The sequence below is a fragment of the Mustela nivalis genome (assembly GCF_964662115.1).
Source record: "Mustela nivalis genome assembly, chromosome: 11".
In the NCBI taxonomy this organism is placed as follows: Eukaryota; Metazoa; Chordata; class Mammalia; order Carnivora; family Mustelidae; genus Mustela; species Mustela nivalis.
The window spans coordinates 98,471,731-98,495,769 of NC_139030.1; the positions used below are offsets into that span (position 1 = coordinate 98,471,731).

Here is a 24,039-nt window from a genome sequence, read left to right on the forward strand (position 1 = left end):
CTAACCTTTAAGAAAACCATCACCTACTAAGATGTTTATAATCATGAATCCCACAATTCTGATGTTTAGAATCATAATCCCATTATTACATTATGTTATAGATTTGTCCTCCTGGCCAATGTGCTTTAGAGATGCTGCTTGCCTTTTTTTTTTTTAAAGATTTATTTATTAATTTGCCAGAGAGAGATCACGAGCAGACAGAGAGGCAGGCAGAGCGAGAGAGAGAGAGAGAGAGAGAGAGAGAGAGAAGCAGGCTCCCCGCTGAGCAGAGAGCCCGATGCAGAACTCGATCCCAGGACCCCGAAATCATGACCTGAGCCGAAGGCAGCGGCTTAACCCACTGAGCCACCCAGGCGCCCCCCTGCTTGCCTTTTTTGATGATATAAGAAGTCCAGCTGGAAAATGACATACGATAAGGAACTGCAAGTGTCCTCTGGGAGAGGAAACGGACCGCAGGCACTGGCTACCAGCTTACAGTCAGGAAGCGCCAGGGCCCTTACTCCTACAGCTGCAAGGAAGGAATTCTATCAAAAACCTGAGTGAGGTGATATCGCATTGTACCCCTGGGGATAAAAATATATGTTTATAAAAAATAAAAAATTATATTAAAAAAAAAAAAAAACCTGAGTGAGCCCAGAAGCAGGTTCTTTCTAGTCAAGACTCCTGAGAATGCATCCTAGCTGCCACCTTGATTACAGCTGGTAAGATCCTAAGAAGAGAGACGGGCTAAGCTGTGTCCAAGTTCCTAACCCACAGAAACTGTGATATAATAAATGTATAAGAAAAAAGTATAAGAACCAACCACGTGTTGAATTTGCATGTAGCGTGCAGAAAGCATTGTCTTCAACTATCTGAAAAAGTTAGTGAAATGCTCCTCCTTTGGGGCACCTGGGTGACTCAGTCATTGAGCATCTGCCTTTGGCTCAGGTCATGATCCCAGGGTACTGGGATCGAGTCCTGCATTAGGCTCTCCGCTCAGCGGGAAGCCTGCTACTCCCTCTCTAACTCCCCCTGTTTGTATTCCCTCCCTCGCTGTGTCTGTCTCTGTCAAATAAATAAATAAAAATCTTTAAAAAAAAAACAAAAAACAAAAAACTCCTCCCTCTTCCAACTACGTATCTCTGTAAGGCAGGATTTTCTTCACGTATTCTCAACTGAAACAACCCATTGCAACAGACTGGATGAGAAAGCAGATTTGAGAAACTATCCCATAAGCAAATATCAAAGAGGTGTGAAACAAGTGTTATGCAGTGCCCCTTTTCTCACTAAATTTTGCTTTTGTTTTGAAAAGTATTTTATTATAGCAATAAGTGATCTTAACTTGTTTTGGTCTCTTTGTTATTTTAAATCCATTAGATATGCTTTTTGTTTTCTCAGCTTTAATTTCTAATATGGTCTAAAATAGGTATAATCTGCCTAAAAAGGTCTTCCAGGTCTTCTCATATGTAAGTGAAAAGGGGTGTTGGGACGAAGAAGTTTGAGAACTGCTGCAATGTTCTAATCCCTCATCTCCGCCACAGGACACACGTGCCGCCCTTCCCTGCAGTCATTGAAACCTGACCTATTTCTCACATCGGGCCATCCCAACCCACTGGGAGCTCTTTCCCTTCTGAAGGCTACTACTATAGTAGTAGTGGGTGATAGCAGATCACGAGACCTTTGTTTTTCAATAAAACAGCCAGCAAGTTACCCGTGGACCATTTTGGAACAAAAATGTAAGGAATAAAGGATACTACTAGAGGGAAGGCAATCAAAAATCAATGGAATTCCCCCAAAGTCTCTTGGTGTAAAAGATGGAAAAACTGCTTTCAACAGAGTAGCAATTGTTATAAATTGAACTGTGTTGCCCAAAAAGATGTGCGGAGATCCTAACCCTTCATACTTGTGAGTGGGATCTTGCTTAGCAAGAGAGTCTCTACAGGTGTAATCACATCTACAGGTGTAATCAAGTCACGAGGGTGGGCCCTAATCGGATAGGACGGGTGTCCTCACAAGAGGGGAAGACACACAGAGACAGAGAGACACAGAGACAAAGACCACGGAAAGATGGACGCAGAGATTCGAGTTACTCTGCCATAAGCTAAGGAATACTGGGGGCCACCAGAAGCCGGAAACGGTAGGGAAGTCTCCCCGTTCAGATGCTCTGAAAGGAGCATGTATATGTTATATATCTTATATAATATATATGTAATATATGTTATATAATTATATAAATAATTTCTTTTTACTGGAAATTTCTATACAGGCTTTTTTGTGGTTTGTTTTGTTTTGTTTTGTTTTTTAAGGTTCTGGGAAAATGTCTCTAGCACTGCTATCAAAAGTAGAGCCCACTGAATCTCTACAAATGTGTCTCTAAACACAGAGACGAGTATTATCTTGACATCTTGCACTTCCTCAATTCTTTGCTACAAAAGGAAGCAATCCAGAAACTAATATATAAAGTTACCAATTCTATTACTATGTCTTCACGAAAGAAATATGGGATGACACACACAATTCTTGAGATTTCTTGTAGATTTTATCCAACCATGTGGACTTGCAGGCCCGATAACTCTAGCTCACCTGCTGGCCATTCTCAAGTCTCACGATCCAAATCTTATCTATGTAGGGAATTTGACATTATAATCCACAGATTGTAACTTAAACCCTTGTAATGCATACTGAACATAGGGATTTGCCTTCAGCCTCACACTTTGTTTAATCCAAAAACAACATGATTTTAGAGCTATAAGGATATCTAGAGTCACCTGACCTGATGACAAATCCTAGGTCCCCTAAATATCAGGGAGCCCCAGTGGTGTTCTAACTCTGGGCCCTAACCTATTAGTGGGTAGTAAAATCAAATTAGTATGTCCTAACTACTTTTAAAAAGTAAAGTAACGGAATTTAAAAAGTAGAGGCATCATTTATAGTAAGGATAAGTATCCCCAGGAAACTTACATTTCAATTGTATATATGTGTTACGAATACTGGATCATGAAGGAAAACCTATTATTACTGTATTTGTTAATCCAAATCCTGGCAGGAAAGAGATGATTTACACAAATTAGGCACTTAGGTGTTTAATAAACTATTCATAAAGGTTTGCACCAAGCAGTGAGCCCTTGCCATCATCCAGAACCCGAGACGGGGAAAGGAGTGGGTGTCCAGTGGGGAGAGGAGCTCGAGGCAGGAGGCAGTGGCAAGAGGTGCCTCCCTCAGGGAAGCGAGGTCGCCAGCCCACAGGGACCTGGCAAGTGGGGAGCTGTGCAGCCTCCCTTCTCCTTCTAGGTCCTCCCCCACAGCTGAGGACAACTAGAAGCCCCAGAGCCAGATGGTCTACGCTGCTCAGCCCGCTAGGTCGCAAAGAAGGCTGTAGAAGGGACAAGCGTGGGTCTGGAGGGGCCATCAGAGGGCCTCGAGCCCCCGTGAATCTCTATCACAGACGTCCGAAAGCCATCAACATAGTTTATATATTCCTCAACCTACACTCACTGCTTCATTTCTGGAGGCCACGTTTTTTCCATAGCCGCCTACAAATCCCACTCTTGAATCAAGGCTCTAATCTAATGACAAGCAAGTGACGCAAAAGACTGGCACCGTCATGGACACATGACTTACCCCAGCCAGGCCCTTAGCACCCCCCAGCAACCAGAGGTCTTCCACCTCTCCTACCCCTATCTATGGGGCTCCTGAGGGCACAGACCCTGTCTTACTGGTCCCTGCACCCGCAGGCTTCAATGCCTAGAACACAGGGTAGTCAATGAAACACAAACTTCAGACTGCTCCCTCTACCCATTTCCACCCGTACTTCCTTCACTACACAGAGTCCACTCCCAAGTCTGACCCCGCTGTCCCCCTCAATCTCAAAGCCCATTCCCTCTTCTGCTTCACCATGTCCATCCTCCGTTCCACAGCAGAAACGTGGACCAGTTTCTCCACCTCTAGTCTCAGCCGCCTGTCTTCATCCTCCAGGGCAAGCCATACAAAAAGGCAGACACCATGGCCACCCTGCCCAGAATGCTTCCCTGATTCCCAGCTCTCTCGCTCATTGTAACAGAAGCCTCCCGGCTCTGACCCTGCCTTCTTCTCACGGCCCTCATTCCCCACCACTCCCTCCCACTGTCACTCTTGGAAACCATTCCATAATACTGTCCCCCACCAGAAAAACAACAACGACAACAGCACTTTACCCTCAGGCACAGGCTGGCTTCACCTCTCCCCCTCCCCACCCAGCCCCCCACACTCATACCTCCCGCTCTCCCCCACTCCTCCCTCTCACCCCTCCCTCTAAGGCCTCTCCCCACCCTTACTGCTCTGGCAAACATCCATTCATCCTTGGAAACCTTGCGCAGCCAGCGCTCCGCAAGCAAAGGCTACGGGACCACCCACCTCTCCCTGCTCCTCGCAAAGCCAAGCTCGGCCACTCTCCGCACCCACCTCTCCAGGGCCCTGCACCAGACTGTGCTCTGTCTACACAGTTCTCTCTGCCCTTTTATTCTATAAGCTTGATGGAGGCAGGGACTAGGCCTTATTTTATTCTATAACCCCAGCACAAAACACAATGCCTGACCCAAAATCATTGTCTAAATCATCTCTCAAGAGAATGAAGAGACAAGATTATAGACAACCAAGCTAAGCAGCCACTGATAGAGACCTAAGGCCTCCCTGAAGAGACAACATACGTTTTCTGCGAAGATAGGGTTAAGGGACTGTACTGTTTCCCATCATTCTTCAGTCAGGAACCCCACAATCTCTGCATCCCTTCCCCAAAACAGGCCACCTCTCTACGAGGAGGAAGGAGCATAAATTATACCTGTATATCCCCTGTCATACTTTCTAGGATTCCTGTCTTCATAAAATACCAGCAAAACTTAGTCTCGTGGGGATGAAAGGTACAGCACTGGGCATATCACCAATGGTACTGTGACAGCATTGCAGGGCAACAGAGGGTCACTACTCTTGTGGTGAGGACAGCAGAACAAACAGATTTGTCCAATCGCTGTGCTGCACACCTGAGACTAAGGTAATACTGTGCCAACTAGGCTTCAATTTTAAAAAACAAATAAAAAGATTAAAAAAAAAAAAAACACTTATCCTAAATCTCCCTAAAAAGGCATCAGAAGTCAATTACCAGCATTCCCCATAAATCTCTAATTTCAGGGCACCTTGGTGGTTCAGTCAGTAAAACATCTGCCTTTGGCTCGGGTCATGATCCCAGGGTCCTGGGATCAAGCAGCACACTAGGCTCCTTGCTCAGTGGAGAGCCTGCTTCTCCCTCTCCCTCTCCCTCTGCTATTCCCTGTGCTTGTACTCTCTTTCTCGCTCTCTGTCAAATAAATAAATAAAAAATAAAAAAAGAAAGAAATGCTTCATTTCTGCCTCAAACAAAGCAATAAAATGGGTGTGATCACTTCCCCTGTTCATATGGTTCTCTGGTCTTGCTGACAGGGGCTTAGCCAAGAGTTGCAGACATCTCCCCTGTTCTCCCTCCACCACCAAGTGGACCCCCTAACCCTCCCACCACGCCACCATTCCTCCAGGGCCCAAGACCCCCCAGGCAAGGTTAATAACCTCACCTGAGGCAGAAGACAGGAGGAGTATGGGGAGTATTTATCTGGATGACTCTCGGCATTGCATCTGATAGGGACTAAATGGAGAGTGAACCCTTCTTAATCAGACTGTCTTTGGTATCTTGAAATTCCACCTCATTGCAATCCAAAAAGCGCTGGAGTCCAAGCAATCAAAAGAATGGCCGAGCCCAAAGCCAGGCGGCAGACCTAATTTGGCAGTCCCTCAGACACAGCCCCTCAACACAGATAAGGAATCCATCTGAATTAAGATAATCCAGATTCATTTTTAAAAAATCAACATGAGGGGTGCCTGGGTGGCTCAGTGGGTTAAGCTGCTGCCTTCAGCTCAGGCCATGATCTCACCGGTCCTAGATCAAGCCCCGCAAAGGGCTCTCTGCTCAGCAGGGAGCCTGCTCCCCCTCTCTGTCTGCCTGCCTCTCTGCCTACTTGTGATCTCTGTCAAATAAATAAATAAAATCTTTTTTTAAAAAAAGGACAACATGAAATTAATGAGTAAGACACTGAAAATCAAACATTGCTCGAATATAAGAGACAGTACTACACAAATCCTCAAGAAGGAAAAAGAAGATATTCCTTCATTGAAAATCCAGAATCACAGAGCACTCACAGTCTCAAAAATCTGAGAAGTGAGTCAACCTGTCAGATTCTGAAGCTGTTATTTAAGACAGTCATTACAGCAGATATAATGGGCCACTAAACTACCACCGACAGTAAATGTGGATTTGATGAGGTATTTGAAGACAATCAAGAGAAAAGTTGCATTTAGACTTAAAAAAACACCACATCTAAAGATTTCAAACTTGCAAAACTTTGTGTTGAATACAAAGTCAGTCTCATTTTCATGAGAGGAAGCAATGTGAATTTAACATAATTGCACAAGGATTTATGGTATGCAGACTGGGTGTCAGGTATATGCTAAAAAACACGGACTGGAAATTTTTTTTTTTAATTCCTTGTTTTTGAATAGTTCACAGTGTAGTGGGGAGACCAAATATTTGTAATAAAAGGCAGAGCCTGGCCAGTGGCTCTCCTTTACCCAAGTGGACTATTTTCCTAACCCCACTGCACCTAGATGGGGCACACAGCTGGTCCTAGCAGGGAAATGCTAGTAAGAAGTCGGATCTGCCACTTTTCAGGCCGGGCCACAAATGTCCTGTGGCCTCCCCCATGTTCTCTTGATTCATCAGTCAGCAGAGTGCAGCTCTACAGAAACCGCCAAGGCCAAAGCACACAGCAGAGAGGGGACCTCGTGGGTGGGAAGCCCCACCTCCCACGCAGAAAGGGAACCCTCTGCTGTGATAAGCCACTGCCATCGGGGTGTTGTCTGTCAAGTCAGCAGACTCTGACCACAGAACAGTAAAATCTAAGATGCATTTTCCAAAAGAAAAGCACCAGCACGGGGAGCTCAGAGAGCACAACAAGGAGGTCGGAGGACGGTGAGGTGGGGCAGGGAGGGAGGACTCACCCAGGGAGGAAGCGGGAGACTAGTCCTGGAGGACACAGCATTCACCCGGGGTGGGGAAAGTGTGAAGGAACAGCAAAGGGCAGGTAGGAAGGGGGAAGGCATCAAAGGACAGGTAAGCAAAATTTGCCTTTCCACGTAAGCTCCACAGGGAACTGCTCAAACATTCCCAGCAGCAGCAGTGCACCCCCTACCAGACTGGTGGCTGCAAGGCTGTCGGTGGAAGTCGCTCTGGAAGAGTCCAGAGCTAGCAGGGGCACGAAGGCCGGCTAAGAGTCTGCTGTAGTCCCCCACTGCGGAGATGAGCAATGGCATGGCTTTGGGGTAGAAGCAGATGCAGGAGATACACTTGGAACCGAAGAGAGCCTTGAAGTAACTAGACAGAGGGTGGGCTCTAAGGGAGGAAAGATCACCAAGGAACGGAGTATGCCCAGGTTTCCGGATCTGACATTGGGGTGAATGATGGCGCCCAGCAGATTTGCAGAGAGCAGGCTGGGCCTCAACTGTGTGTGGGACACCGGGTGCAAAGTCCGGAGGCTGGTGGATTGGGGGTCTAAGGAAGCTCAGGGGCAGAGGTGGGTATTTAGGGGTAGCTGACACCACAGAATAGAGGAGTTCCCATTGAGAGCAAAGCCAGAGCCTGATGCCCTAGCACGCATGAAAATCCTGTAGGGAGACCTGCAGGCTGGGAAGAGATGTAGGTTTAAAAATCCTGGAAAGTTCGTGGGCAGACAGAGCTCTAAAAGATCATCAAAATTAGGGATGAGGGACACTTGGCTGGCTCAGCCGGTGGAACACGCAACTCTTGATGTCAGGGTTGTGAATTCAAGCCTCATACTGGATGGAGAGACTATTAAGAAAACTTTAAAGAATAAAAGTCTTTAAGTGGTAGCCTGGTGGCTCAGTCAGTTAAGCATCTGTCTTCAGCTCAGGTCGTAATTCTGGGGTCCTGGGATTGATCCCTGCATTGGACTCCCTGCTCAGTGGGGGTGGGAGTCTGCTTCTCCTTCTCCCCCTCCTCCTGCTTGTGCTCTCTCTCAAATAAATAAATAAAATCTTTTTTAAAAATCAAGTAAATAAATAAATAAAAACCTTAAAAAAATAAGGAACGAAAAGTAACAAGCTACCACATCTTCATGATCTTCTTGAAAGCAGTTTATCTGGGGAAGGTATGAGAGCCACAGTAACCAACTGGGTTGGATGAGGTTTTACAGAAGTATCTATTTTTTTTTAATCTAGTTTTCCAAAATCCTCTCCATTTCTTAAATCCATGCAAATACTTTTAGACATGCACATTGAGTGAAACGTGAATATATCTGTAACAAAACCAATAGCCATATTAGGAAGCCATGAAAATCCCATAGGGTGTCACCCAAGGGCAGTCACTATGTGGTCCAAGTGACCCTGTGCGCCACCGCTCCTCCCTGGGCCCTGACCTTTCACAACTCCCTCAACCAGCCGATGCCCACTCACTCTGTTCCCTCCACCTGAGATGCCTCGTCTCACTTTTCCACCTTACAAATTCCCCAGCATCCTTCAAAACAGCATCAGGGTCTCCTGTTTCAATGAGCATTCTTGGCTCCTCCTGTAGCTCAGGATACCTACATCTGGGCCTCCTACCCCAGGAGGCTGCAAAACTCATCAAAACCAGAGACAGCAACTGATTAATCTGCCTGTTAGGATCACGAAGGATGTGACCTGCTACATTAGGCAGCCCCTCCTGAAGAACACTGCCTACTGTTATTCTGCTCCTCATACAAACCTCTCCCTTCACGCTGGGCTCTACAGCTACATGCTTTAATTAACAGAATGTGGCAGCGGGGCCTGGGAGGTGCAGTCGATTAAGCATCCGACTCTTGGTTTTGGCTCCGGTCACAATCTCAAGAGTTCTGAGATCGAGCCCTCTGCGTTCAGCATGGAGTCTGCTTGGGACTCTCTCCCTCTCCTTCTGGCCCTCCTCATTCTCCCTCTCGCTCGCTCTCCCTCTCAGATAAATAGGTCAACCTTTCAAAAAATAATAATAATAATAGAACATACAGAAAACATCATGCCAGTGGCAGATCTAAGCCTTAAGCATGCCTGGAAGCTTCCAGCTTTGTACTCTTTGGAGCCCTGAGCTGCCTTTTGAGAAGTCAAGCAACCCTGCCCTGGAGGCCGTGGGAAGAGGCCCCGGCAGAGGATGAGATGCTAAGACTGAGGGAGAGAACCCAGGCACCCAGCTGACAGCGAGAAGCAAGGCTCCAGACGGAGGCCCCGGGGCAATCAGCCCCCAGCTATTCAAGCCACCCCAGCCAAGGCACCAGACTTACGCAATCTGAAACACTCCGGACCTAGAAAACATCACACTGAGCCTTCTTCGTGGATCTAGAGTTATTTTAAGCTACTAAATGGTGGGGCAGTTTATACTGGAGCAAGACATAACCACAACAGATGGTAGTGGACACACGGTAAACGGTTTAACTCAAGAAGAGTTTATGCCCAGCCCACTAGGTACCAGGCACTCACAGGAGCTGGGGCGCCGACAATGAACAGGACTGACCATGATCTCTACCTTGTTGCTGATATTCTAGTGAGGAGGGATGGACGATAAACACAGTTAGAACCGCTGTGGGGTAGCAAGGGGTGATTCCTGGGGAGAAAAGGCAGGAAGGACCAATACAGAGGATGGCTGGAGGGGTTGTAATCATAAACAGTTGGTAGGAAAGGCTTCAAGAAGACAGGAACCAACCTAAGATGGAAGAGATGAGGAAAGCAGACAGGTGCATAACTGGACGTCCAGGACTATTCCAGGCAGAGAAAACCGCATATGAAGCGGGAGCCTGTCTGGCTTTGTTGGGCTAACAGCCACAAGACCACGAGGCTGGGGGAGAGTAGGACGAGGGTGGAAGAGGAGGTGTGAAAGGTAAGAGATGGTATGCCGGGGTCCCCAACCCCACCCAGGTTTAATGATTCACCAGAACAACTCACGGGACTCAGCATATGGTCATTCTCACAGCTATGATGCATCACAGTAAAAGGACACAAAGCAAAACTTAAGAAAGGGAAAAGACTCAAGGGTAGAGTTTGCAGGAAATGAGGCACGAGCTTCCAAGGATCCACATCCAGTAGACAGCCCCCCAGCCCAACTCACCCGCCACCCCCCACCCCACCCGACCCCCACAGCCCAGACACAAGGTTTCACATCACCTGTGATTGTTTTCTACCAGTGAGGATCAGCAAACTCAGCATCCCCAGTTTTCCCTGGGGGCTGGCCACACTGGGACCCTCTGCCTAGCAGGCACAAAAATTCCAGACCTCAGAAAAAGAGCCAGTGTTCAGTATAAACCATCCTATTTGCATAAGCCATTCTTTTCAGAGAGTGGTGGGAACGCCCCACAAGTCTGAGTTCCCAGTGCCAGTCAAGAGCCAGTCTTGTAAGCAGGCCTAAAGGGAGGGGTCCCGGGCCTGCTACACGAACCTTGTTTTGCAGAGATACCCACATCATACAGCACCTGACAGGCCGTCTGAAAGACACGGGAGCCAACGGAGGATCTGGAGTAGAAGAATGACAGGACCTGACTAGAATTTTAAATGTTACTCTAGCTTTTGTGTTGAGAAAAGACTTACAGTGGTGGTGTGGGGTAGAAACAGAGGGACTAAAAACCATTGGGGAAAAAAAAAAAAAAATACCATGAGCCCTGAGGTACGTGGGTAATTCCGGTAGCTAAGAGACTGACTCTTAATTTCGGCTCAGGCCATACTCCCAGGGTTCTGAGATCAAGCCCCCCATTGTTCTGTGTGAGATTCTCTCTCTGTCCCTCCTCCTGCTCTCTCTCTCTCTCTCTCTCTTTCTCTCTCGCTCTCGATCTCTCAAATAAATAAATAAATAACATCTTAAAAAAAAAAAAAAAAAAAACCATGAACCCCAGCACGCTAACTGAAAAGCGAGAAAGAAGAATTCGATTCCACACATATTGTGAGAGGAGGGTCCCTCTGAGCTGCAGACGGACTGCAGGGCAATCCCAACGAAAAGAGCAGTCAGAGACTGTCACAAGCGTTTCTGACCTAACAACCAGAAGTATGACACGGTCATTAAATGAGACGGGAAGACCATGGGAAGAGTGGATTTGGAGAAGATCATCAGGAGTTCATTGCGGCGAGCTAAGGGTCAGATGCCTACCTGGCATCCAAGTAAAGGGGTCAAGCAAACTGCTATGAACAGAGGTCAGAGCTCAGAGGAGAGATCTCGGCTGGAGAGACCAAGATGATATTGGGGCCCATACTGTTGCATGAGCTCATTGTAAAGCATCTTACATCTCACTTAAAATATCCAGAGTTTTCTTCATAGTCCTCGTTGGCCCACCATCCACCACCAGCAGAAACAGAGGTGGTGCACCCCCGGGCTGTCGCACCAAAGGGGCAAACTGAAGCAGACCTCAACTTGCTTTACAATTAGACTGGATTTTCCTCATGCCCAGATGAAGGATTCAAGATTTTGAAGGTTCTCTCTTCTACCTGTGGATACCAAAAGGTACATGAAGATCCCTTTCCGACTGGCAGAGTTCTGAACAGGACAACCACATCTGTGAGAGTGTCAGGTTAAGGGCTGTGTGGGATCTAAGCTTTACACCAGTGGATCCCAAAAGCATCATCAGAGGAGACTTAGACTTGAATCGTCCATTTAGGTTAAGTCATTTGTGACCATTTAAATTTAAATTTAAAATGCAATTCCTCAGATGTACTAGCCACATTCCAAGTATTTAAAAGCCATGAGTGGCCACAGGCCATCTTACTGGAAAACACTGACCTAGAATACTTCCATGATCACAGAAAGTTCTACCGGACTATAGAGCTTTATATTTTCCAAGAGACACAAAGCCCTGCATTATTAATAGACACCTCAGATGATTTTCATGACCAAACTCTTCAGAAAACAGTCTCATAAAAATCAGACATGGTCATTTGCCCAACTTCCTCCAAGAGGATCTAGAACACAGAATGGTGTGGGAATGAGGATAAATACTTGGTTAAGGAAGCCATTTGAGCACTATCTCCAAACTACAATCAGGACTGTCGCTCCCAGTTGCACAAGAGGCAATTAACTTAGCTCCGAGGAACTGAACTGCAGCCCCAACCCTGGTCAGCAAATCCTATGTATAGGTCACAGGATGGGGGTGGAGGAGGGCAGGGGGTTGGTGGGGAGACACCGAGAGAAAGGGGCATGGGGAGGGAGGCAAGAGGGAGGTGTGGGAAGGGGAAAGAGAAAGGTGGGGGACAGAGAGAAGTATAGGAAGGAAGAAAAAGAGGCATAATGGAGAAGAGAAGATCCAGGGGCCACAAACCCAAACACCTACAGCAAGCCAAAGAACAACAATGGGCCATAAATAAGGAAATAATGACAGAGTAAAAAGTTAAGTCTGAGGTGGTAACAAACTGTTGGTGAGGCAATGATCGAGCGGAGAGCAGAATGATGCCTTCCAAAGACAAGAGGGGTGTCTCATCTCCAACTGATGGTTGGGAGGTGGGAAAGGAAAGCCCAGTACTGCCAGAAATTCTGATTTGTTTTTTCCCCCAAAGAAGGCAGAACTCTGGACCTTTGCATGAGTCTCAAAATATTTAAACACGGCAACTAAGTCAAAATGTGATACTGAGGGGCCAGGCACCTGGGTGGCTCAGTCAGTTAAGAGTCTGCCTTCGACTCAGGTCATGACCCCAGGGTCCTGGGATGGAGCCCCACATTGGGCTCCCTGCTCACTGGGGAGCCTGCTTCTCCCCCTCTCCTCCCCACTCATGTGCTCTCTCTCGCTACCTCTCTCTCTCAAATAAATAAATAAAAATCTTTTTTAAAAAATGTGATACTGAACAAAATTGAAAAAACATATCTATGGGTCATGGCAGGCACCACTAGCCCTGTGTCTGCAAACCCGGAGGCTCTTCTATTCAAGTCAAGTAGGAGAACCAAAACCAAGCTCGCAGCAGGTGCCCTGCTGTTGGTGAGTCTGTCTTACCCTCATGCTGGGGAGAGCGTGTAGTCCACACACTAGGAGTGGACCGAACAGAAAATGAAGCACTCAAGTAAGTCCATGTCCAATAAATTGCAAAGCATTTTGGAAATCCAATCTGGTCCTAGTTTATGTACACAGGAACCTTAAAAATCTGGAAGCCTTCATCAAAAACTGAAGCCTTCAAGAATTTAGGATTTCCAGCCCATTTCTCCAGGTTAGGCCCATATAATAGCATGCCAGATTCTTGTTACTGTATAAAGTTTTAGATGCTGACCTCACAGTTTACCAGAAAATGGAATTATTACTCTTATCTTGCTCAGCTTTGGGAAGCTGGTCTCAACGGAAAAACAAATTATTCAAAATATCTGAACACAGAAGAGATTCAATCATTTAGGCAAGTCTAAATGTTTCTTCAAAAAAAAAAGTATTCTCATATGGTCAAATCCACAAATCTGCTTAAAATTCCAGCATACCCACTATCCCATGAACCCAATATTCATATTATCTCATTCATTTCCACTCCACACACTACACATTCTCATTACTAAACCAGCCTTTCCCTTACTCACTTTGACCTTATCTAGTGCGTGTGCGTTTGTGTATGTGTGTGTATGAAATATATATATAAATATATGTTCCATTTAATAAATTATTTGACCACCTGCTGTGAGAATGCATTCATGGTAAGAGGGACGATTACTAATGACAGGTTGGTCTGGAGAGGTCTAAAACACAGTACCTGCCATCAAAAGAGTTTAAGATCAAATGAGTTCAGTGATACCAAATGATTTAGATAGTTGATTAGTAGTTCTCAGCCCTGGCTGGGCATTAAAATCACCTTATAAAACACCGATGCCCAGGCTCCACTCCAAACACAATGAATTAGAATCCTGGAGAAAGGGAAGTGGGCATTTGTATTATTTAAAATGTTAAATGATAAATTAGAGGTAACTAATGATCGGCCAGGGTTGAGAGCCCCTGCAGGATATGCCTCAATTACCATTCAACTGTGACACCTAATTTTGATGATAAATTTAACTAGTTACCCAGTGATCCCCACCTGGACTACTTAAGAAGACAATCTCCTCTCCACTAACTACTTAAGTAAATTGGATTTAGAGCTTGGGACACTTGATAAACTACCAGGATCCAAAGGCAAGCAACCCCATAATTCTTGCCCCTTAGTCAATTCCACCTTCCTGGTAAAGTTCATTGAACTGCGGGGGAAGGAGGGAAAGCAGGAAACTCAAAGTCCATTTCAGAACATAATTAAAGCCTTCCCAAAAGTTCTCTCAGTGTCTTCAGCATCTTACCTGCTTCCGGCCTTATCTGATGCTGATTCAGCTGGTCCCCCACATTCCCCAAATGCCAGTTTTCTTTGTTTCTTCTCAGCAGAGGGTGGATACTTTCCCATGCTGTCCACAAAATCCAGAATGACTTCCTTGGGCTTCAATTATCCGCCAAACTAGACACCCCTCAACTCTATTCTCAATTTTGAAATCTGCCTTTCTCCTATCTAAATAATTCAAGACCCAAAAAGAAATGGGCTTAATTTACATTCGTGTTCCCACCAAATTTGTTTCTTGATAGCACTCTCTACCTGAATATCGAAGAGATTTGGCCCATTTTTCCACTAGTAATCAAACGAAGGAAATGTTTTTCATACTTGGTTTGCAAATGCTGCAATATTAGGCTCAGATTCTAGACTTCTCTCCATTACATGTAGACCTATACTGTATACGATATAATCAAGAGGAACTTGTACATGTCACAACTCTCTGCAAGAAACAAAATTGCCATCTTTAGGTTGATGGGTCGTTACAGCAGTTTGTAACTGGAAGATCTTTTTAAAACAAACTGTAGGGCACCCAGGTGGCTCAGTGGGTTACGCCGCTGCCTTCGGCTCAGGTCATGACCTTGGGGTCCTGGGATCGAGTCCCGCATCGGGGTCTCTGCTCAGCAGGGAGCCTGCTTCCCTCTCTCTCTCTCTCTGCCTGCCTCTCCATCTACTTGTGATTTCTCTCTGTCAAATAAATAAATAAAATCTTTAAAACAAACTGTAAAAAATAAGTAAGATGGATAAACTCCTATGCATAATAACCTATCGGGCTGTGCAGTTAGCAACTATGAGTAAGGATCCTAGGAATAAGGACTCAGTTCCTGGGTTCAATTCTACGACGTATCACCCATATCTCTGTCTTTTTCTTCTCCCCATCTGCAAAAAGAAAATACCAGTACCTGCCTTATGAGGTCATTTAACTTACGTAGTAAAGTTCCTACAACTGCACCTGCATAGTCAGCACAATTCACTTTATTGTTAAGTTTTTATGTCTGAGGGCAGGACTAAAAACCTTGCTGTCCAGGGAAGCAAGACTTTTAAATCTGTGTCACTGATTTAAAGAAAGTGAATTTATGACAAGTTGCCTTTCAAACTGAATTTTGACATTTCTGGGTTTTCCTATTATTTTCAAAATTCAATGGATGAAAGCATGGAATTTGACAGATTATTTCTTGACATTTTAGTTCTATTAGGAATACCATTTAATAACAGTTAAGCCTTGTTATGATTACAATACTATTCAAAATGAAACTCTGGGAGAGAGAGATTTGGGAAAGAGAAAATATCACTTGCCACTTATTAAATTGAGATTTTAAAAGCCAAAGAAGAGAAGGAGAATTTATAAACTGCAGGTGACCTTTAAATGTCACATTCGCTAATATATAAATGTAAACACAGAAAAATGTAATATCTGGTAATAACAGTAAACTGATCAATACAATTACATTATAGGTTCTGTGATATTATAAATTATGCTTTCAGTACAGAATATCAATAGCTTTTTAACACCTTTTAAGATCAAATTACAATGCACTAAATTTCATCTAGTCCCCTGCATGTTATTTATAAGTATGTAGCGTCCTTCCATTACTTGGACAGCTCCACGTACTAAGCTTCTATATATACAAGATGTTAGAGCATAAATTATTTTTAATATTGAGTTAATAAAAAATAACTTTATCATTTCATTAAAATAATCGTTCAATGATGTTTACTTTAATAATCTGCCTAGAATAATGTTACTACTAAGCTTACTTTCAAAAGTTAGGGAAATACAGTTCCAAGGAAATTGGTTACTTGTGCAAATCTCGGTTTTTAACTGAATTACAGAAAACAAAGCATTTACACTGGGTCACTGGGTGGCTCAGTGCACTGGGCATCAGCCTTCGTGAGGTCATGATCATGGGGTCACGATCCTGGGATCAAGCTCCTCACAGGGCTTCTTGATCAGCTCATAGGGCTCCTTGCTCTGCAGGCAGCCGGCTTCTACCTCTCCTTCTGCCCCTCTCCCCCCCGGCCCCTGCAGTAGAGCACCAACACAGGGCTCTCTCACTCTCTCTAAATAAATAAAAATCCTAAAAACAACAACAAACCAGCATATGCTATTTTAACATTGGGGGAAAATTGGGGTAGATACAGTTTTAAAGGCCATTTCGACAGTTCTCACAGCATGAGAACAAATATTAAATGAGCCACTGACCTCTAGCACAAGAGTTTATGTCTTGTCCTTTTTGATGAGGATTTGGGGTATGCTGTTCCATATGAAGATTCAAGAAAGAAAAAGAAAAAGGCGCTCTCCAATGCCTTTATTTAAAGAACCCATCAAAGACGAAACAAGAGTCCCAGTATGTTACCCAAACACCCACCATGAATTCTAGTGTCTAGCTAGGCCTTCTGAACATGCACTGCCCCCTTAAAAATAACAGTCACTTAACTTTTACTTGTTTCTGATTTCAGGGACAGAGTTGGGAATAATCAACTCACTAGTCAGGCCGGGCACACACACTAGTAAACAGAGAAAATGCGGCTTAAAGACACTCCACATGTAGAAGGGTTAGTTGAAGCAAACAGCATCCTTCCACCAAAGTTCCCAGTCACTGATGGAGAAAGCTCACAAGACTTCAACCCGGGGGGGCCCCATCAGGGCTAACTTCCGAGTGTGTGTTACTTGCACCAATCAACTTTCTAAGTCCAAGGAACAGAAGTGGGGCGGGCCTTAGCCCTAGTCAAAACTCACACCTGAGGTAAGCAACACCTTCCAATACTCCCTTAAGAAGTGTTCTCTCAAGCACCTTGGAAGGCAGTGCTTCTCAAGCTCCAATGGTCATTCCACTCACCTGGGACCTTGCTTAAAACCAGATCAGAGGCAAGGGGCTTGGATTAGGGCACCAGATCCTGCATGTGTAGGGAGTCGCCAACTGACTCCCACGTTGCGTTTCCTCCTGTCACCCTCTGAGAAGCAAGGCCCACAAACCCGCAGAGACATCCAGATCACTTATATGAGCAAACAAGCCGAAGTTGCGAGAACAGGTAGCGCCCAATAAAGTCTCCTGGGCGCTCTGCGCCCCTTGGGCGTCGCCACCGGGTCCTGGGGCCTCTGACAGGTGCCTGGCCTCGGTGCGCCCGCCGGGAGCCCGCCCCGCAGCCGCGTCCCCGCACCGCCCCGCCCCGGCGCTCACCTTCTCCCGGGTCTTCAGGTAGCGCTGCAGCGCCTGCTGCGTGAGCTCCCGGACGCGCAGCTGGCCCTCCTTGCACGGCACCACGATGCCCGTCCTGCCGAAGCACACGGTCACTTTCATCCTAGCCCCCGGTGCCCGCGCCGCGCCCGGCCGAACAGGTGCCCGGCCCCACGGCCACAGCCCCTAATGTCGGGGTCCGCCCGACGCCCGCGGGTCCGGAGCCCCCCGAGCGCCTCTCCCCGGGCGTCCCCTCGGGGCCCGGGGCTCGCGGCCGCGCCCCTCCGCCCGGCGCAGGCGGCCCCGCGGCGGGCGGCAATCGGGGGAGGGGGCGGCAACGGGCAGGGCTGCGTCCCAGGTAGCTGGTGGCCGGGGGCGCGGCGACAACGCCGCCGCCGGGCTCTTCCTACTCCTCCTGCTCGGGCTCCGGCTCCGGCTCCCGCTCGGCCCGGACGAGGCGGCTGCTCCAAGCCCGCCAAAGCGAAACTGGCGGCCGGGCTGTGGCCCTGGCCCTGGCCCTGGCCCTGCCCCCTGGCCCTGGCCCTGGCCCTGCCCTGGCGGCGGCGGCGGCGGCGGCCGGGCCGGGCCGGCCCCAGGCCCCGGGCTGGAGTGGGCGGCGGCGGCGGCGCGCGGGGCCGGAGTTGGGAGGAAACTTTTGCGCCGGATCCCAACTCCACGGCGGCGCGCGGCGCTCTGGGCTCCCGCGGCCCCGGGGCCGGCCTGGGCCCGGCTCTTAAAGGGGCCGCGACGCTCCCCGGCCTCGCCGCGCGCTCGGCGGCCCGGGGCGGGGGCCGTGCCGCGGGTAACTAGAGCCCGGGAGCCTGGTCCCCTCCCTCGATCTCTCCCTGGCTCTGTCCCTCCCGCACACGCGCTGAGCTCTGGGGAGTTGTAACGGGACCTGGAGCTCCCCACCGGGGAACTGAAACCGGATCTCATAAAGCACCCCTGAGGGAAGAGCTGGGAGACTGCTGAGCTACACCGTTAAAATGTGGGGTTGGAGCAAGATTCTAGGAAAGCCCGGGAGCAGGTGCTTGTCGCCACGCCCACCAACCCCCCCAGGGAGGGGCGGCTCACAGGTTCTGAGCTGCAGGGATGGCCCAAGGGCCTGCCGGGATCCTTGTCTTAAGCAGAGCACCCATTCTCTCTGCTGGAGTCTTGAGATGGCAACACTAAGGGGTTCTTGGGAACAACGTGGCAGTGGAATCCTTCCTTTTACAGAAGAGCAAACCGAGTATTTCCCCAAAGGTCACATCCCAGACCCAGAAATGATAGCATACGTTTACATATATCCTTCTGAAAATGTGCCTTCTGTTGGGCATTTGACTAGAAAAACCATTTTAAACACCTTTAGGCTCATGATTCGTCAGGTGCATGTTCACCAAAGTAGGTGTATCTGAAAAAAAAAAATTAACAAAAAATATTTGTGTCATTCTTAGCTCACATATCAATGAGTTCCTTTGAGCCTAACAACAACCCTGCAAGGTAAATAAATGTTTCCCATTTTGTGCATGAAGAATGGTGCCAAAGGAGGTTAAGGAACGGAGCTGACCATGAAGTTAGTTATGCTAAGAGAAACTTAGTTTTTCCCATGCTTAATCTCTGCTCTCCCCAAGCCCTTTTTCTAGCAATCTAGTTCATCAGACAAGATCCTCAGGGCTACATCATGTGTTTCTCTACAAGAGAGTTTGTTTCTGAGGTACCTGTGTGGTATAGTCCATTAAGGATCTGACTCTTGGTTTCTGCTCAGGTCGTGATCTCAGGGTCCTGGGATTCAGCCTTGTGTAAGGCTACCCGCTCAGCACAGAGTTTGCTTAAGATTCTCTCTCCCTCCCCCTCTGCCTCTCTCTCTCTCTCTCTCTCTCTCAAATAAGTAAATAAATTTTTTAAAAATAATTTCTTCCTTTATCAAGACATTTTTTAATTTGAACTTGAGTTGCCTAGGATTGTATGAGAACGTGCAGAAGATTAAATTAATGGGCTCATGAATTTTGAAAGTTTTAAAATTTTTTACTCACTCATGCTTTCAATAAATATGTATCGTCTTCTATGTACAGGGCCTTCTCTAAGGTCAGTGGCATCAAAGAGGATCTCCTATACTAAGTCGATTTGAAAAAATATATATTAGAGAGTATAATTTAGGAACAAATGCAATATAAACCAATTTAAATAAACTAAAGACAGAATCTATTTCCTCATTCTTTTCCTCATAAAATCAGAAGATCCGATGAACACTCCTCTGAGGCAAGATTGAATCTAGAAACTCAGTGTCCTCAGGGGCCATCTTTCTCTATCTATTGGCTCTCTGTTCCTCAGTGTTGCTCCATTTCTCAGTCAGGATCTCCCTGGAGGAGGCAAAGATGGCCACTCCCCGTGCTCCAGGTTTACACAGCCTTAAAGACAGTCCTCTCCGTTGTCAATAAGCCTTTTTCTGGTGAGGACTTGCATATCTAACGTTGAGTCACATACCTTCCCTCTGGCGATATTCACCTGCCACTAAACCAGGACTGAAAAAGGAGGGGTGAACACCCAAAAGATGGGACAACAAAGCACATTTCAGCACCATAAAATATAAGACTGTTTTCCAACCCGTGACGGGGGGGACATGGTGGGGGAGCTTATAGGTAGAGAGCAGGGAAGACAAGGCCTACAGATGTGAAAAGTTAAACAGAAATTACAAAACAATAGTAAATTTGATATTTCTGCAGAATATTATTGATTTAGATGTATGCCTGCACTGTTTAAAGTGAATGTAAACAAAAATAGATTATATATTACCTGTGATCATATATCTACATATGCATCATATATTATGTATCTGTATCTTATTTTCCTTCGCAATAATCTTATAGGAGAGGTACTTCTGTTACTCTCCTTTTAAAGATGAAACTGAGGCACAAGGAGGTAAATTCACATTCTTAGCAAGTAGCAGAGGCTGGATTAGAACCCAGGCAGTACAACGCCAGTCAGACTGGCTAGTAATCGCTATGCTGATCTGTTTTGGCTAGGACCAAATGAGTAGAGCAAAGAAACAAATAGATACTAGCTAACCTACTAACTAATACTAACCCCTACTTGTAATATTGTGTATTTTAGAGACACAGAGAATGGTACAGAGCAAAGATTTTTAGCTGATGAAATGACTGCGTTCTTTATCTTTATGCTTTGTTTCTTTTTTTCTTCACACTTGCTCCAGACTCTGGCTCTTCTGCTAAGATAATGAGGAACTCCAGCTCTGCTTCACTCTCCTAACTTCCTCTGGGCCCAGCTTTAGCCCATCCCCAATACCTAGAGCCCCCGATTCCCCAGGTGAAGCAGGAGGAACACAGGAACACGCAAGCTCTCCACTGGCCTCTTATAGGAAGATTGGAATCAGCCTGGGTGGCGTGCAGCAGAGACCGTGTTGTCGTCAGATAAAGAAAGAGATGGAGCGAGGCACACGACTGCACAACGCCTTGTGCAATCCCACACATCGTGGAGTGAACGTTAATGACCCCTGCTAGTAATTACAAAAAGACTTTAGCGTTTATTAATTCATGTTTATTAAAGAGCCAGACTTAATTTGTTCTTCAGTCTTATCACAGCATACATAGAAACAATTTATCATATATCAAGCCCTATAAAAAAACATAGTTACAACACACAGACATTCATGCCCAACAAATTCCTAAATCAATATTTCATGCCCCACGGGACTCCTGGACTGAAGACAATAAATAATTTGCCCTGATTGAGTAACACTGGAGGATTCTAGGCCTGGGTTCCATTTTCTTGTTTTGCCTGTTGGATGGATAAATATTGCCTGTGGTGTGATATTTTCCCATTTGTTATCCAACAGCTTAGCAAGCTTTGGAGGAACCAGTGAAAATCTTGTGCCGACAGCAATAATACCAACCAATATTACTAAACCGCTCTGCTTTATGAAAAGTGTAACTAAAATGTCACTTACCATCAAGCATATACCGAATTAAACAAATGATTATTTTTATATATAGTTAACTAGCATCCTTTCTAATATTGTTTAGCATCATTAAAACAGAAAACATTTTCTCCTTCCTTTTCACCTTTCACCTTCAGGAATTTTTTATAACAAGCAGTAATTTTGTCAAATGCAATATATTTTCATAACAATCTTCTATCTAAGACCTTTGGAACAATTAGTACAATAACTTATGTTCTTGTGGCACCTGGGTGGCTCAGTTGGTGAAGTGTCTGCTTTTGGCTCAGGTCAGGATCTCAGGGATAGGGCCCCACGTTGGGCTTGAACTCAGGCTCCCTGCTTAGAGGGGAGTCGGCTTCTCCATCTGCCCTTCCCCCCATGCTTGCGCACATGTGTGAGTTCTCTCTCTCTCTCTCCCTCTCTCTTTCTTTCTCAAATGAATAAATAAAATCTTTTTTTTTTTTTAAGATTTTATTTATTTATTTGTCAGAGAGAGAGCGAGCAAGAGCGAGCACAGGCAGACAGAGTGGAAGGCAGAGTCAGAGGGAGAAGCAGGCTCCCCGCGGAGCAAGGAGCCCGATGTGGGACTCGATCCCAGGACGCTGGGATCATGACCTGAGCCGAAGGCAGCTGCCCAACCAACTGAGCCACCCAGGCGTCCCTGAATAAATAAAATCTTAAAAGAAAAAAATACATTATGTTCTTAGCTTCCTTAAGAAAGCAGGTGCCAGCATGATGTCATAAAAGAAAGAAAAATGGGTATATGAGTCTTTATTCTTTCCTTCCCTGTTTAAAAGCAAAGGGTTTGGGTTATTGTTTAACTTGGCAAGAATGGGTTTTTCTTAAGGGATGTTTGTTTCTAAGTACATTCCTTTGTTGACTGTTTCTTTGTTGACTCTTTCTATAGGTGTTCCTAAAACACAAATAACAATGTTTTGCACCCTGAAGGGAGGATTGTGGGCTCTCAGCTTTTTGATAGACCCTTGTTTATGCCTATTCTGTAAGTAACACTCAGAAGTCTCCGGCTGTGGTGATACAGCTAGGCCACGCCTCCTTATACTGACTTAACACTTGTTGGATGATTAATGTCCTGCCTTGATTTATGTTTTCCTGGAAAAAAAACAAAAAACAAGAAAAACAGAAACAAAAAACCTGGATCATGAAGTGAGTATATCTTTAAGAAAAAAATTAAACAACCAAAGCAAAGAAACTCTCCAACTGATGTTGTATTAAGAGTTGAGCTTTGGGGGCGCCTAGGTGGCTCAGGGTGTTAAGCCTCTGCCTTCAGCTCAGGTCATGATCTCAGGGTCCTGGGATTAGGCCCCACATAGGGCTCCCTGCTCAGCGGGGAGCCTGCTTCCCCCCTTTTTCTCTGCCTACTTGAGATCTCTGTCAAATAAATTAATTAATTAATTTTTAAAAAAAGAGAGAGAGAGAGAAAGAGAGTTGAGCTTTGGTTCTATGTTTGTCTTCAATGTGTGAAATCCTTCTGAAGCACATCGTGTTTGTTGGCCACTAGGAAGAGGTTCCACCCACAGGAGCAAACACCAGGTCCTCTCACCACGAGGCTTTAGGGACAGACTTATAAAGGAGGTCCGCAGTGATGATCAGGAATGCTCTCCAATAAGCTCCTTTACCCAAGAATAGCTCCTGAGGTGAGATTGCAATCAAGTGTTCTCTTTTCAGTTCCCTCAGTTTTCCTAAGGCCTCCTTCTGCACTCCTTCTTAACCTTTTAGCTGGAGAAGTGAGTTGGTGTTCGCCTAACTGACAGGAGGCAGAGAAAGAACTGAGATTTGACACCAGGTGCTTCAACGTATCAAAGGATTGGAGGCAGAACAAGTAGACGGGAGCTAGACAGACTGAGGTTCCAAAGCTCTGCCGCTTACGTGAGGCCAACTTAATGGCGCCTCTTGACCAAATGGGACGATCCCATACATAAAGAGCTCCACACATAGTAGGCAAAATTATTGCCATCTGCCACCTTTTATTCTATTTCCTAGCATTTCTAAATGCCACTTATTTTCACAGGGCCTGGAACTACTTCTGGAAAGAAACATATCAAAGGACACTCAGAAGCTACCCATCATTGTTTCCCTCAAAGTTTCTGAAGACTGAGGGTAACTAGTTCTGTAATGAAAGCCCCCCATCCACAGCAAAATAATAAGATTTGTGTTTCACAATCTACATATTATGAAATATGTTTTTCAAAAAAATCCTGGTCATAATAGCCTTGTATATGAGATCATAGAATTCCAGAGCTGAAAGTGGCCTTAGAGATTATTTGTATAATCTCCTCATTTCACAGATGAAGGACACTACGGACTGGAAAGATCAGGTGACCAGCCAAAATCAGTACCCAGATCCTTCAGAGTGTGCTCTGGTGCTTTCTTCACTTTCCTGTTTCCCTGGTAGTAGAATTTATCTATCCATCCATCATCTATCTATCTATCTATCTATCTATCTATCTATCTATCTATCTCTTTTAGAAGGAGAGTGTGGCACAGAGGGGTGAGGGAGAGGATTGGAGAGAGTGAGAGAGGCAGAAAGAGAATCTCAAGCAGGCTCCG

General features: G+C 45.9%; 1 protein-coding gene across 2 annotated transcripts in view; it reads right to left on the bottom strand.

Annotated features, from left to right (window-relative positions):
* Window positions 1–18,063, bottom strand: part of PARD3B (par-3 family cell polarity regulator beta) — a 1,038,672-nt gene extending 1,020,609 nt beyond the window's left edge. For both annotated transcript variants that reach the window (XM_082689121.1, XM_082689120.1), the window contains exon 1: window positions 17,538–18,063. In XM_082689121.1, coding sequence (XP_082545247.1) covers window positions 17,538–17,657 — 120 coding nt within the window. In that variant the 5' untranslated portion in view covers window positions 17,658–18,063. The remainder of the gene's footprint in view (window positions 1–17,537) is intronic.
* Between the last annotated feature and the right edge of the window lie 5,976 nt (window positions 18,064–24,039).